This window comes from Meleagris gallopavo, chromosome 23 (assembly GCF_905368555.1).
Source record: "Meleagris gallopavo chromosome 23, MGAL_WU_HG_1.1, whole genome shotgun sequence".
Lineage (NCBI taxonomy): Eukaryota > Metazoa > Chordata > Aves > Galliformes > Phasianidae > Meleagris > Meleagris gallopavo.
Genome location: NC_139426.1, coordinates 6,310,177 through 6,325,228, shown reverse-complemented (window position 1 = coordinate 6,325,228; position 15,052 = coordinate 6,310,177). Strand labels below are relative to the sequence as shown.

At 55.3% G+C, this 15,052-nt stretch overlaps 1 protein-coding gene across 2 annotated transcripts; it reads right to left on the bottom strand.

Annotated features, from left to right (window-relative positions):
• Positions 1-799: 799 nt before the first annotated feature.
• WNT4 (Wnt family member 4) lies at positions 800-12,606 on the bottom strand. 2 transcript variants are annotated; one of them, XM_085242165.1, is made up of 5 exons: positions 12,317-12,606; positions 4,035-4,270; positions 2,272-2,403; positions 1,820-1,962; positions 800-1,529 (listed from the first exon to the last, which is right to left on the bottom strand). In XM_085242165.1, exons 1-5 carry the CDS (start codon positions 12,391-12,393, stop codon positions 1,062-1,064), a joined length of 1,056 nt encoding a protein of 351 aa, XP_085098291.1. In that variant the 5' UTR covers positions 12,394-12,606; the 3' UTR covers positions 800-1,061. The 2 variants fall into 2 exon arrangements, with proteins under 2 accessions (XP_085098291.1, XP_085098292.1); XM_085242166.1 differs by lacking the exon at positions 12,317-12,606 and adding an exon at positions 12,157-12,175.
• Between the last annotated feature and the right edge of the window lie 2,446 nt (positions 12,607-15,052).

Sequence of the window (15,052 nt, the reverse complement as noted above, 5' to 3'; positions counted from 1 at the left end):
CGCATCCTCCCATCCCAGCAATTCCTTCCATTTATACTTCTGCTCTCCTCACTAGTGGCTGGGATGGAGATGGGGTGTGTATCATCTTGTCCCCAGGAGCCCGCACTGGGGGTGCAGGATGGCCCCTGGAGAGATCCCGTGAAGGAGGAGGAGGAGAGCTGGCTGTGGGATGCTGGTGAGCAAGGTTATCGAAAGGAGGAAAAGGAATCCCCTGGGATTTCCTTCCATCTCCAGCTTGTCCTTGTATTGCAGGTACACTGCTGCACCCTCTTTGCAGTCTCTGGCAAGATGCTGAGGTTGGGAAGTAAAGGGCTTTGCAATGGGACAGGGAGCAAAGTGGGAACATCGTGTCCCTTGACAGCCCAGGCAGCTGCCGAGGAGCTTCTGTAAATCACAGCGGCTGCCAGAGCTGCTCCAACAGCTCTCCAGAGCCCGGGAGGCCTCAGAGCATCCCTGAGGCTCTGTACATGCACACTCTGTACACTGACAGCCCTGGATGGGCTCTCCCTGCACTGTGATTAACACCCACGGACAGTGCCACCCTGTCCCCATCTCCCCATCCTCTGCAGCACTCACAGCTGCATGTCCTGGCTGTGCTCCAGCCGTGCTCTGGGATGCTGAAAGCACTCCTGCAACAAATACAAACGATTGTGACAGAAGATACCCGGCCCCTAATGCTACTCAGCCTCAGGTTTAACCATCTCCCATTTGCAATGCTCCAGAGTCAGCGTAGAGCCTCCGATGAGGGCAGGCACATCCCTGCTCTGGCTTCAGCAATAAATAAGCAAACCGACCAAAATAAAAGATAACAACGATCGCTTTTGTTTTTTTTTGGGGGGGGGAGGGGGAAGAGGGGTTGGTTTTTTTTTCTTTTTTAAACTTTAAATATATATATTTTTTTGCTCCTTTCTTTTAAAATCTGTTTTCCTCCGGGGCTCTGTCTCTGTATAGAGCTGTGCTCTCCCTGCAGCGTCTGGGTCACTTCCTCAGTCCTGGCCACAGGGCAAGAGAGAAGCAGGATCAGTTAGAGAGGGGAAGGGATGGCTGCTCCCCTCCGTGCATCACCGGCACGTGTGGATTTCCACCACCCGATGGCAGGGTTTGCACTTGACAGAGCAGCACCAGTGGAATTTGCAGCTGCACCTTTCCACCACCTCCACTTCGTCCGTATGGAAGCCCCGACCGCAGCACATGAGCTCGCAGCCATCGATGGCCTTGGAGGTCTTGTTGCACTGCCGGCCGCTGGTGCCCAGCACCCCGTTCTTGAGGTCGTGGTCACAGAAGTCAGGACTGGAGTCCAGGTAGACGAGATCCTCGTCCGTGTGCGGTTTGAACTGGGAGTTTTTCGGCACCAGCACTTTGGTGGAGCCGATCTCGCTCTGCTCGACCTCGGTGGCACCGTCGAATTTCTCCTTCAGCACGTTGCCCACTTTGCGGAAGGGAGGCATGGCTTTCCAGCACGTCTTGAACTCGCACGAGCCTGACACGCCGTGACACTTGCACTCCACCCGCATGTTGTTCAGGATCGCCTGGAGGAGCACAGTGGAGAAACAAGATGGGGTGGTGAGCGTGGGACAGGGTGTGACATGGAGTCACAGCACCATACAACACCCCGACTTGGAAGGGACCCACACGGATCCCTGAGCCCAACCCTGGCTGCACACAGCATTGCCCAACCCCAAAATTTATGGCCGAGTGCCCAACGCTCCCAGTGTGGGGCCGTACCCACTGCCCTCTGGGGCACAGCCTTCCCCTAACCCCCCGACCCTCCACTGACACGGCAATGACTGCAGACCCCGTGCAGATCCCCATCTGTTACCTTCCGCCCCGCCTCGTTGTTGTGGAGGTTCATCAGTGCTCTGTTGGAAGATGCCCCTTTGCTCCTCTCCCGGACATCGACAAAGGACTGCGAGAAGGCCACACCGTAGGCGATGTTATCGGAGCAGCCGGACCATTGGAAGCCTAAGGCACAGTGCAAGGATGGGACAGATGAAGCTCATCCTCCTCAGCCCTGCTCTTGCTGAAACACTGCTCGTCTGCCCTGTCTGTCTTGCTCCCCGTGCTGGGAAGGGTGGATAAGGATGGCCACGGGGCGGGGGAACAACTACCCCCTGAGCTGCACATCCAGGTACCCTTTCTGAAGCACTTGCGTGGACTATCAGTAGGCTTTTAAAAATGTTTTTATACTTTTTTTTTTTGCCCTTTCTCTAAAGGGTGGCCCTGGAGGATGGGCATTTCTGTGCACTTTGTATCCCTGCTTTGCACGCTCACCCTGTGGGCTGCCGCCCTGCACCGTGCGGTCGCATCCACACTTGTCCAGCTCGCCGCTGCTGCACGCTCGGGTCACGGCGAAGGCCACCCCTGCCGAAGAGATGGCGTAGACAAACGCTGCCTCCCTCGTCCCTGCAACAACAGTGGAAAAGATGGCAGGAAGCCCGAGGGGGTTTTGTGCACCCAGGTGGGCTGCTCCACCTGCCCACCCCCACATATGGGGTGCCCCATGCTCATCCTCCCCCCTCCCTGGCATGATCCAAGTATCCCAAGATGTATTTGCTCAGTGCCAAGCCCAGACCAGGCTCAGCAGACACCACGCGCTGCTTGCAATAGCGACAGAGCTGGCAGCACATGGATGTGATGGGCAAGGTCATAACGCAGCAGCAGGAGGGATGCAAAGGCTGTATTGCAATGTGGGGAGAGCTCTCCTGGTGCTTGCAGGGCACTTTTGCTGTAAAATCCCTCCCGCATCCAAAAATGTTCTATTTCCTCAACCAAACCGGGGATCACCCCCTGCAGCTGCAGATCCGCGTGATCACCACGCAGCGCCCCGCTGCTCCCAGCGCCTCCAAAACTGAAAAACGCTTCCCAAAGCGCTCTGCAGAGCCCCCAGGCACAGCAGAACATTTCTGTGCCCACCTGCACAGTGGCACAAAGAGCCCATTTGAGAAGGGGGAGAAATCTGGACACAAACACGCGGGTGGCTCGGCCAGGGACCGCGGCCGTCAGCTCTTGCAAAACCCAAATCCCCACCGTCCTCTGAGGTCGAGGGTGGCTGAGGACACGGCCCCTCTGGCTCCAAACAAGCAGGGCTGGCATTTGGGGTATGCTAGGGCTGTTTCAAGGTAGGGGGTGGCTCGCCGGTCGGGCAGAGGGCAGCTACTTTGGTGGTCGCAGCCCAGGCTTCGGTGGCCAAGCAGCAGTGGCTGGGGAGGGCCCAGCCAGCACAGGGCCTGAACCGCCTCCAAGTTAATCGAGGTTAATAGTAGGATCGTGTTGGTCGGTTTTGCGCTGTGGCTGACTAAAAAGAGGCGACTTTTAGTTTCTGGTATTTCTGGTATTTCCAGTCCTGAACCTTCACAAGAAGAGATCTTCACCCCTGTGTCGAGGGGAGGAAAGTCAAACAGGGAGCTGGGGGCAACCACAGCCTGCGTTCTGTGGGATGGGAAGGGTGAGAGTGGCACCCTAGGGGAGGGAAGGCCGCTCCCTGGGGGTGGAAGGGACCTTCCCCTCCATCTCCGCACCCTGGCATGGTTCGGACCCCCAGGATCCCTGCACCCAGCCTGGGCTGTGGGGCCTGGCCATAAACCTTCGCTGGTCTTCGGAGGGTCCGGGTGTGCTGTGTTTTACTCTCGCTGGGCGGCAGAGGGCTGTCCTCACATGAGAGCTGCTCTGCTTGGCAGCAGTCACCGCTTCGGCGCTGCTCAGTACATCCAGCACCTATGGATGCAGGATGAGGAGCTGGGGAGTTCAGCCTGGAGAAGGGAAGGCTCCAGGGAGACCTCCAGTGCTCAAAAGCAGCTTATGGAAAGGCGAGAGTGCTTTTTTACATGGGCAGATAGTGATGGGACAAGGGGGAATGGTTTTGAACTAAAAGAGGGTAGGTTTGTATTTGACATTGGGAAGAAATTCTTGCCCCTTCCCCGGATGAGCTCAACACCAGGCTGGATGGGGCCCCGGGCAACCCGGGGGGGGGCAACCAGCCCACGGCAGGGCTTGAGGCTGGATGATGCTTAAGGTCCCTTCCAACCCAAGCTCACCTTGTGTTACCACCTTGCCAAAGACAGGCAGGGTGTCCAGCGTGGAGCAGTTCCAGCGGCGGTTGCGGAACTGGTACTGGCACTCCTCGATGGCCAGCTGGGCCCCGCGTCGCACCGAGTCCATCACCTCCAGGTTCCGTTTGCACATCTGCACCTGGCGCTGGATCAAGCCCTTCAGCTTCTCGCAGGTCTCCTCCTCGGAGATGCTTCCCACTGAAGACAGCTTTGCCAGGTACCTGCCGTGAGAGCCGGCACAGCTGGTTAGGAGGTAAGGGGAGCACAGACCCACGTTCATCAGGGACACAGCGAGGAGACCCAACCTATCATCCCCTGCGTAGCTGAGAACCACTGCACACCTGGGTGACCTGCAACATGTGCCTCCACAGGTTGCATTTTTGCGTGGCAGAGAGCAAGCCCAAGGAAAACAGGCAGCCCTCTGCAGCCTCATCCCCTGCCTCTCTGGGAGCCCAGCTGCCGGCTCCCCTTTGCCTCTGTTGCCTGCATGGAGGATATTTTCGGTGTTGTCTGAATGTGCCCGGTCAGGTCTCCTGAGTACCGGCACATCCAAGCGCTACTAGGAAAAGCCAGAGGTCTCTGAAGTCAGCCAAAACAAGCAGGACAGCCGCTCGGCTGCCAGCTCCAGCTGCCACACAGCTCCCGCACTCATCGCTGACAAACATCGCCCTCCAAACCACTTCCATCACCAAACCTGCTTTTAGCATGCCAGTCCGGCCCCCAGGAGCTGCCAGCTCTCTGTCACTGGGGTTTCAAGCAGGGCCTGGAGCGGGGAGGGGCAAAACCGTGTGTGCTGGGTGCCAGGTGAGTGCTGACGTGGCAGGCTGTGGCAATGCACAATGACCACCGCCCCATCTCTGCAGGGCGTGCAGAGAGCTGCCCCTTCTAAGGCCAGGCTCGTAGCATCGCCTCGTCTGTGCTGAGTGATGTGAGCACCAGGCGAAGGCTTTTCGGAAGCCTCATTCCTCGACTCTGCCTTTCCCAGCCCTACAGAACTTGTGGGTTTTTTGTTTGCTTGTTTTTTTCCTCCTCCTCCGAGTTACGACATCCTGTGAAGGATTTTGTCTTTGAAGCACTGCTTGCCTCTGAGAAGTGACCATTCAAAAGTGGCTCCTGCTTCCTGCCCATTCCCATGTGTCCCAGGGGTCAGATCTGCTGACTTCAGCCACAAGATCCAGTTGTCACAGCCTCTTCCTCCCATTAGCCGTGCCAGCCTGCCCCAGGAGGAGAGAGCAGGATTTTCTCTTCCGTGCATCAGCAGAATTATTCACCAGCTTGGTTTCGTGCTTATAGAGATGGTGAGAAAGCTGGGTTGGCTTGCAGTGTCCGTGGGGAGTCTGCATGGCTGGCTGTCAGAAGCATCCAGCTTTCCTCATGCGTGGAGGTCACTTGATGCAATGCTGCTCGGACAGTGGGAAGTGGCAGGCAGCTGTGGTTTCAGAGCCAAGCTCTTTTCTAGCCTTTATACCAGCTAAGCATCTTTGCCCAAGGCCTTCAGCTCCTCCAAGGGCTCAGCTTGCTTGCAGAGGACCAGCTGCAAGGACCAAGAGGATGGAAGCAAACCTCCCTTGGGATCATTCAGGACTCTGGATATTGGGCCCACAACAGCCTGCTCCCTCCCATCCAGCTATCATTTCAGTTGGTGCACAGGAAAGCTGATGCACACCAAAGCAATTAGAGTTATCCAAAGGCACCACAGGTCAAGTGGTCAGCTTGGAGCCTGGAAAACAAGAAAACTGCCTCCAGTGCTGAGCCCCGACCGCGGGTGGAATGGCCACGTCGACTTCAGTTCTGCTTTGGAGGGAGGCACCATCTCATTTTCTCATGTATTTCCCAGCTCAGTGGGATTCTTCAGGCGATGAGGAGCTATAAATTCAAAGCACACATGAAGAGAAGTGTGACAGGAGCCTTTCAAGCCTTTCCAAGTAGATGCGCCTGATAAGACACCTCCCCAGAGAGTGCGTAATGGTATTTGGGATGATAAAACGAAGGACAACGATGCTTCAAAGATGGATACAGCTTTCCAAGAGCAGATCTGGTAATTTGTTTTGCAAGGCAGGGAAATAAGGTGAAGCTGTCCAGAACGATTTCTGGTCTCTCTCCCCCACCATTCCTTCTCAGAGATGCTCCCATACTGCAGTGCAGTCCCTCAGCGCTGGGGAACCCAAGCAAGGCACTGCAGCCAGCACTCCAGAGTCACCATGGAAGCCCCATTCCAGCACTTTGCCTGGTTCTTAATAAGGACATTGCTCCAAGCTTTGTTTTCCTAGGCCGAGGTGGTAGAAACCACAGAGAAAGCCTTTCTTCTAGATCAAGACTGGCACAAGAGCAAACCAAACCAAAGCTGCCCTCAGCAAGGTCTTGCTGGAGAGGGGAGCCCACCTTGATTTCCCTGCAGTGCAGAGCCCTGGATTAGGACTTGAGGCTCACGGGAAGCTTCAGAACAGTCCTGCTCGTGGAAAAAATAAACCCAAATAATGGCATATTTCCTTCCCTTTCCAAGACTGGGCAAAGAATGTTTCAAGGGGCGAGCTGCTGCCCAAGTCATTTGTTCAAGTCTTGTCTTCTTGCTTCATCATCACATTTGTATTTCTTTTCTCCTGCCTTCACATCCAGACAAGTCACTCACAGAACAAGCTCCCTTTTATTAAAAATCACTGACTTAACACAAAACCGACAGAAAGCCCTTCCTTTTTTTCCATCCGCAGCACGCAGATCAAGGTTGAAGTCCCATAATTGGAGTATTTGCACTTGATCCACTCTGCAAGATGGCAAAGAGGGAAACCTCAAATCCCAGGAGATTTGGAGAGGCAAAAAAGCCCTACTTAAATACAAAGAACGATGATAATTTTTGCCACAGGGGTTGGCAGGTAGAGCCAGAAAGAGTGGGAAGGGGATTCCCTGCCAGGGAAAGGTGGGCAAATTGGAGTCACGGACTGATCCTCAGTAGAGGTGGTTCAGGGAAGATGCACCAGATGTCCCAGAGTTTCAAATGTGGAAATTTCTCACGTTATCTCAGTTTGGGAATACTTTCCAGAAGGTGGTGTCAGCCAGGTGGTGTCACTGCAGTCTCCTATCAGAAATGCTTCAATGTCTTCAGCAAACGCCCAAACTCATGGGGATACCTGCCTGGCCAAGGTCCCAAAAGGGATGTTCCAGGCTAAGCAAAGGCAAAAAAAAAAAAAAGAAAAAAAAAGAAAAAAGAAAAAAAGAAAAGGGAAAGCAAGCAAGCAAAGAGAGCTCACCTGTCCAGCACTGTGGGCAGGGGGCTGCTGGAGAGCTGCAGCATGGGGAATAACTGGTCCAGCTGACAGCCCTACAACACGACGCGTCCCTCCCAGACTGGCCACCCCACTCTGGGATTAGATGTCCTTCCTCTCCTTTGCTTGTAAATGTAAACCACGATGCGCAATGTCGTCATCCGAAGGCCGGTCTGTTTCTTCCCTGGCAGAAAAGCAGCTCTATGCTCGGTTGTACATATCTCATCTCTGGATTAAAACCATGATTCTCACGCCCTAATCCCCACCTCCAGCTGCTAGAGCAATGTCCCATGAGGAGGCAGTGTCCCCCTCCCCAGGCTGGGCCATGCAGCCCAAACGACCCCCAAATGCTCAAACTTTGCCCTCCCAAGTCCCCCTACCCCAACCTCAGACTTTGGATGTGTAGAAAACATCCTTTCACACGTCCTCCTTTGCTTGAGTTCAACAGCAAGGAACGGCTGCAAGAGGAGGCAAGTGCAAGCCATGGGGCTGAGCGACGTGGGAATTCCCCTGGTGCAGTGCTCGGGGCTACACCTGGGTTGGAGAAATTCTGATGAGTTTTTCATTTCAATCGGAATTTGCAAACACACGGAGAGAGGAACCTTCTGCGGGACTGGTTTGATCTCACCCAACTTCCAACAGACCTCGGGCCGCTTTCCATTGGCCAAGAGGTTCAATTAATTCTTTCCCCCCGCACCCCCCCAACCACCCCGAGTAATTTTGTGAAAGCACAATACTGGCTCCAGTTCTGCTGAGCCAGGCAGATCCTGCACGGCACCTTCCCAGCTGCACACCGCAGCGGCTCTGTGCTGGAGGGATGCATTTGGGGTCACCTGCAGCAACAGGGGCTGAATCCCAGGGCTGGGGGTGATCTGCTCCTGGCACCCAGAGCATCGCCTATCCTCCACCCAGCCTTGGGAAGTGCCATTTCTGTGGGTTTGCAACGCTTCCAAGCTTTGTTTTAAAAAAAAAAAAGGTGTTGCAAGAGCCTGCGGTGTTGCGTTTATAAGGGAATATGGAAGAAGCTCCTGCAAACTGCCGACCTCTGGGGGTTGCTCAGCAGTTTCCCATTTTAAGAAAGCCCAAATCCATGGCTGCAATGCAACTCTTTCCATCTACAAAGATGAGTTAATTGGGAAGACAACAGCTCCCAGCAGCGCAATGCAAACATTTGTCACTGCAGTGCGAAAATCTCTTTCTGACTCATGGAGTCACCACCAACCACTGCAAAAAGAAGAAATCTGCTTCTCGCCATTGCTCGTGTTTGGAGCTGAACAGATCCTGTCCTTGCACGACCTGCGACATGAGTGAGATGAAACACCTGATGTCCACCCTTCCTTGGATAAACCTCTGCTGCTCTGTATGAGGGTATATTTTTATTTAAGGCTTCACTGGGGAAAGGAAAGTTCTGTCATCAGTGAGGAGGCAGGGAGCATCTATCCCTCCTGCCCCGAACTCAGAGACGAGCTAAACTGGATGGAAGTTCAGCATCAGGATTTGCAAAGGCCTTTCATCTGCAGGATGCAATCCATAAAGCCATCTGTTTTCATAGCTGAGCTCAAATCACAGGCAGGGAAGCCCTAAGCATGCAGCATCCCCAGGGCGAGCAAAGAAGCTGAAAGCAAAGAAATTCTCCATTGGACCCAATCTGAGCAACTCTGCCAAAGTAGATGTGATCTGGGAGCCATCCTGGTGCTGTCTTCGCACCAAAAATAAGATTGCAGGGAGGGGAGCAGGGATCTGAGGGCGCAGACGTGCCCTGGAGCTACCTGCACCTGCTGAATGGTGCTGCAGCCATGGGGCACCCGAGGGGAAATGCTGGACCGGTTCCTCGCCTGGTGGGAAATGGGAGAGTCACAATGACAATGCGAAGAATCCTGCATGAAATGGGACTGAAGCAGGGTGGGGGTGAAGTGAACTCCCTGCTGTCAAAGCTGGGGAGATTCATCTTAAAAATAGAGTCTGGCTTAAGATCAGAGGGATGCAAGCGGAGGACCCGGGTCTGCTTCTCCTACATCTCTTACATTGCACAGTGACACAAAGTGGCACAACATCAGAGCTGAGGTCTACCCAGGCTGCTCCCCAGCAGGATGAGCACTGAGTTGGGGTTTGTGGAGCACCTTGGCATACCCAAATGAATGGGAGCCCCAAAACCCCAAATCTTTTCATCCCTCCCTCCAACCCTCAGAAGTGGTTGCTGTTATCCAGGCTTGTTTGGACACTTACAACATCCTCAAACTTTCCCAGAAAGCTCAGTTTTGCTTTTTTGTAAAGGCTTTTAAAAGCCCAGCTGCACTTCTGGCCCTTTAAACCGAGCCTGAAGCACAGATGGAAGTTTTAAACCCCTGTAAATAAGGGGTAGACAGAGCTGCCGGTGGCACACCCTGCTCTGAGCCTCCTCCAAAGCCACTTTTAGATGTTTAACAGCAGGAAAAGGGAGAAAGGCTGCAGTGACTCCTAGAAAACACAGCAAAAAGGGCCCTGCCCATGAAGGACCCCTGTGTCACTGATGCTTTTCAGACATGGGGATCGACTCTCAGGTTCAAGCAACCCAATGTGCCGCCGGCACAGCAGCAGGTCCAAGAGCTGAATGGAGGCTGTGAAACGAAAGGTGCTTTGGGAATAGCTGAGCTCCTTCCCGTGTATGAAGCACATCCCAGGACTCCTCCAGCAGGACCTTCCCATTATGCACATCACAGCCAGACAGACCTCAGAGCACCAACCACTGCCCTTCATTTAACATCAAATTCTTTGCTGGCAGGAAAAGCTTTAAGGCTCCCTGAGCCCCGAAAGACAGGAGGAAAAGTGAGCCTGCAGCTGTTATTAGAAGGAGAGAAAAGAGCATCATTTTGGTTTGGATGACAGAGAGGTTTTTCGGATAGGCAGAGAGCCAAACAGCAACTCCCCAAACACAGGCACTGAGAAAACACACCTGAGGTTCACTTCCCAGCCAGATAGAAGGATCTGGGTCTGCTTAATGGAAACATTTGGCAAAGCTGCTTCTATCGCAGAGCTCTGTGCAGCACGGTGATCCCTCCTGCCGCTTCCTTGCAGGGCACCGGGCCCGCTGCAGGGAACCTTCAGCTCAGGTGTTGCAAGCTGCGTCTCCAAAGCACTCAGGGAATGCGAGTCCCGACAGGTCAGGAGGAGCTTTAGAAAAAGTCTCGTCTTGTGAAAGGCACCCCGAGCTTAATCACCGATCCAGCAGGTTTCTGGAAAAGCAAACTTCCCCGCACGCTGCCATCCGCCTCCGCGCAGGGCTGCAGAGCCGTGCACCTGGAGAGGTACCCAGCAGCCCGTGCCCAGCACCTTCCAGCCAGACCCCGTGCCAGGATAGAGCCCAGCCCGCGCCATGCGCACGGCTTCGTGAAGAGGACGAAGCACACTCATTCCTCGAATATCTGATAACTCCTGGGTTCCTTCTAACTCCGTTTATTGCCTCTGGCAGCCTTTGTTTCTGATGTCAGGAGATAAACAATGGGAATTGTCTTAATCCTAAAGGCGAAGGATAAAAAGTGCCGAGCGGGGGACGATCCTTTTATCACGATACATTTGGAACATCAAAAAAAAGTTGACCCTTTCTTTCAAGCGCGCAGAAATGGATCTGCTTTTCCTCCCCTGTTGGCAGGAATGAGCCCTCCGCTCTCCCGCCGCCGAACCCCCCGCGCCCACCCCGATGCTCGGTGAGCACGGGCGGCCGCGCGCAGCCCCATCTCCGCCGCGGCACCGCGCCTTGCTGACCTCACTGCTGCCACTTAACCTCAGATCCCCCTTCGCCGGGCGCTTCCCCTCCCCGGGAGCGTTTCTCTGTCCGGACCCTGCGGGAAGAGCGCTCGCACCGCTCCCCGTGTGCAGCTTAAAGACCACCTCGAGAGCGGCTGCGATCCACCCACGCTCCGCCGGAGCCGCGCGGGGTGCAAGCCGCTCCATCTGGCGAAGGAGGGGGAGGAGGGCTGAGCGCTCAACGCATCCCATGCGGACACCGACGGGCAGCACTTTTCCCACCGGTGGGATGCAGGGAGAACAGCACCATCCCTGTGCTTCCCAGCCTGATTTTGGAGCATCCTCCAAAGTCAGCGCACCTCCCGCAGCCTCCAGCCAACGGGAGCCCATCTCGGGATGCAGGAGTGCTTCTCGAGCTCCTGGGCTGTGATGGGAACCACCGGAGCGCGTTGTGCCTATGGCCCTGGGGACACCGTGCCTGCACCAGGGCAGGGGAGCAGGACATGACACAAACACGGGTCTCCTCTGCGCACACCAGGAACGCACTGACTCTCGGTCTGCCATCAATGCTGGGAGTGGGGAAACGGCTCCCCAAAGATGGGATGAATGGAGTGGACGCATTGCCTTCATCTGGCGTTTTGATAGGAGGTGCTGCCATGCCCCATCCCTCCTGTCCCGAGGGTCTCCCCTAAAAGAAGCCCTTGGTGAACGGGCAGGAATTTTCCAGAACTATTTCCTCCTCTGTTTACCTTCCATGTTAGTTCAGCATTTGCTCAGCGTGTTCCGGATGGCACCCGGCTCCTCCACACGGCGGTCCCCACGTCCCCGCAGGGTGATGGAGTGCTGGGTGTGCACTCTGCCTACTGCGGGTCCCCGGGGTCAGCATCCGAACGATCCCTGCTTGCCTGCCCGCTCCCTGCCAAGTCCTTCCCGGTCCCGTTGCCCCCATGGGGCACCCGGCCAAGTCCCAGGCCCTGCTCTGACCCGCCGGCCCGACCTCACTTTCCCAGCGCAGCCCAAATCAGTAATTTAAGAACAAAAGGTGGACGGGGGCTTCGGCGCCCACCAAGTTATCCTATAACCAGGCTGGAGCAGCCGGGGAGAGCCGGCATCCCCGCACCCACCTGCACCACCCGTCCCCGCGGCTCCGGGACCGCGCACCGCGACCTCCGTCCCCCGCAACGGGGTGATGCTGCCCGACCCCGGCGGCACCTGCTCTGCAGCCTCCGCGGAGCAACAAGTGCCGGAGGCGGCGGGGGCACCCCTTCGCTCGTGGCTACTCACAGCCAGTTGCTGGCGTTGGCCGAGAAGGTGGCGAGGATGATGAGCAGCAAGGAGCGCAGGAAATACTCCGGGCTCATCCTGGAGGGCAGGCGGGGAATGGTGCGGTGCGGTGCGGTGCGGTGCCCCCCGCCCGGCCCGCGGCCCCCAGAGCAGCCGCCGCCGCAGGTGGGAGCCGGGCAGGCGGCGGCGGGCGCTGCCCGGTGGATGCGCCCGCGGCGGCCGCCCAGCCCGACTGTCAGCTCGGCCGGCCCATCCCGGGATGGAGCGGAGGGCCGGGGGCGGGCCGGGGGCGGAGGCAGTCCCGGGGGCGGCCCCACATCGCTGCTACTGGGGCGGATCCCGCCGCTGGGGACACCCCCGGGGCGGGACGGCAGCGGGGACGGCACCGGTGCCGCTCCCATCGCTGCGCTGTGCCCGCGGTGCTGCCCCTCCGCTGCTCCCGAGGCGCTTTGTGATGGCCTTTGGGGTTCCCCACCTCGGGTTTTCTTGGGGGTGAACGGCGGAGGAATGGAGGGATTCCTACACGTTTCGTGCTGTCGGGATCGTTTCCATGCGGCTCTGAGAACTGAGCTCGGGATGCAGCGTGGCGGTGCCTTGGTTTTCCATCTTAGAATCGTAGAATGGTCTGAGTTGGAAGGGACCCTAAAGGCCATCAGGTCCAACCCCCTGCAGTGAGCAGGGACACGCACAGCTCCATCAGTGCTCAGAGCCCCTCCAGCCTGACCTCGGGTGTCTGCAGGAACAGAGAATCTACTTTGTTCTCTACCACCTCTCTGGGCAACCTGCTCTTGCTGGTAAACATTGCGGAAAGACATTTCCTCTCGTTTTGTAGGGAATATTCCAGATTTGGTTTTTGGAGGGTTCAGGACAAAAAGGCAGCTTCTGGTGTTGGCAGTGTTCTGGGAGAGGGTCATGGGTTAGGATTTCCATCACCAGGTGGAGGATGACACCTGACCACAAACCAAGGACTGAATCCACACCTCAGGTTATCCAGAGAGGCTGAATGTTGGGGACCTCAGTAGCTCCAGCAGCCTGGTTCCCCATCCCTGCATCCCCATCCCTGAGGCCAAGGGGTGCAGAGGAAATGCCCTTCTGCTCCCTATCCCCATGTCCCCATCTTCCCTCCCCAGCCCACATGGACTCAAACAACTCGATGTAAAGCCAGGAGCAACACGAGATGACACGAGACGGCAGCCTGGTTTGAAACCTAAGATCCCAAGCACACCAAATCTCCTCCTGTCGATGTTATTAGTTAGGTCCATTACTAAAACCTCTTGCTCCCATCTCTAAAATCTTGCCAAGCTGGTTTGGAGCTATTCAAAATTCCCTTTGTCTTTTCAACTCCATTTTCCTGCTCGCAGCAAGGCTGGAACACGCTTATCCAAAGCACGGCAACTCGCGCTGTGCTGCACACATGCCTGTCTAAGTGTATTACACCTACTTTAAAATCTCTGCATTAGTTCCCTGTCAAAGCGAGGATTTAATTTCAAAGTGCTTTGACGTATTTTCCAGCTCCTGACAGCCTGCAGCCCACCCTCGCCCAGTCATTCATCTGCCGTCGTGTTCTTGCTGATTATCCCGGTTGGAAGTGGGATGCAGGCTGGTGGGTTGTGAATTGGAGGTTGTTGCTGCGAGGCCTGAGCAGGTAATTCACTGCAACTGGAGCTGATTAATCTGGCTCATCGGGCACGGCAAAGCCGTGGCCTTTCTCTTGCTTCTAATCACTGCAAGTGTTGAGTGAAGTCATCAGAAAGGCAAAATCTAACTGAGGGGCGGATGGGTAGGGGAGGCTGGAGGGCCGCATGTCTGCGTGGAGCCATGTCAGTGTAGAATAATGTCGTGTGTTTGGTCTCCAGTGCACCATTCCCCTACAAAGATCATTCAGTCCAACCTCCAGTCCCCACTATGCCTGCTCACAAAATCATGAAGGTTGGAAAAGAGCACTAAGACCATCAAGTCCAACTGTCCATCTACCACCAATACTGCCCACTAAATCATGTCCCTGATGGAATCATAGAGTCGTTCAGGCTGGAGAAGACCTCCAAGACCATCGAATCCAACCACCAAACCACTCTCTGGACATTCTGATGCCCCTGGGGTTTATTAGGTGGAACTGAATGTCCTGGAATCATTAAGGCTGGAAGAGACCACCAAGATCATCCCGTCCAACTGTCCACCTACAGCCAGTACTGCCCTACACCACGTCCTTGATAGAATCACTAAGGCTGGAGAAGACCATGCGTGGCAGCTGCAGTGGTCTCTGCCATGTGATGGGGAGAAGGGCTGTGAGAAAGGCTGAGGCAAAGCTGCAAGTGAGGCTGCAGGGGTTTGCACTGAATAGAAACAAATTCTGTTTTGAACTGAATGGAACATAAATATCAGACACTTAGCAACAGTACATGTATTAATCCTGTCCTGGAGAAAGGAGAAGCTGTTCTGAGAGCCTCCAAACCAGAAAACACAGGACAATTGTGCTCCTTTATAGAAACTTGTGGTTTTTCTGATGAAATTTATTTCAAACTATCCAAACATTTCAGAGCTGCTCTGATGACTGCTCAGGGAAGGTGCTGTATACGAGCGCAGCTCACAAACAGAAGCAGCTTTACCAAATGAAAATTGCTCTGACAAAAGAACTGTGTCCAGTGCATTATAAACGGAAAGTAACCCGTGCTCACCTGGTTGGTGGAGGTGTGCTAAATAGGGGACGGCGGTCGGAAGAGAATCACGGCATGCAAA

What these genes read in the sequence shown, in the direction of transcription:
- WNT4 (XM_085242165.1), bottom strand. Translation starts at nt 12,393, where the DNA reads ATGAGCCCGGAGTATTTCCTGCGCTCCTTGCTGCTCATCATCCTCGCC. An exon ending in TGGCAAGGTGGTAACACAAG is followed by an intron (nt 2,404 to 4,034) that starts GTGAGCTTGGGT and finishes CTGTTGTTGCAG; the next exon opens with GGACGAGGGAGGCAGCGTTT. An exon ending in GCAGGGCGGCAGCCCACAGG is followed by an intron (nt 1,963 to 2,271) that starts GTGAGCGTGCAA and finishes ACTGTGCCTTAG; the next exon opens with GCTTCCAATGGTCCGGCTGC.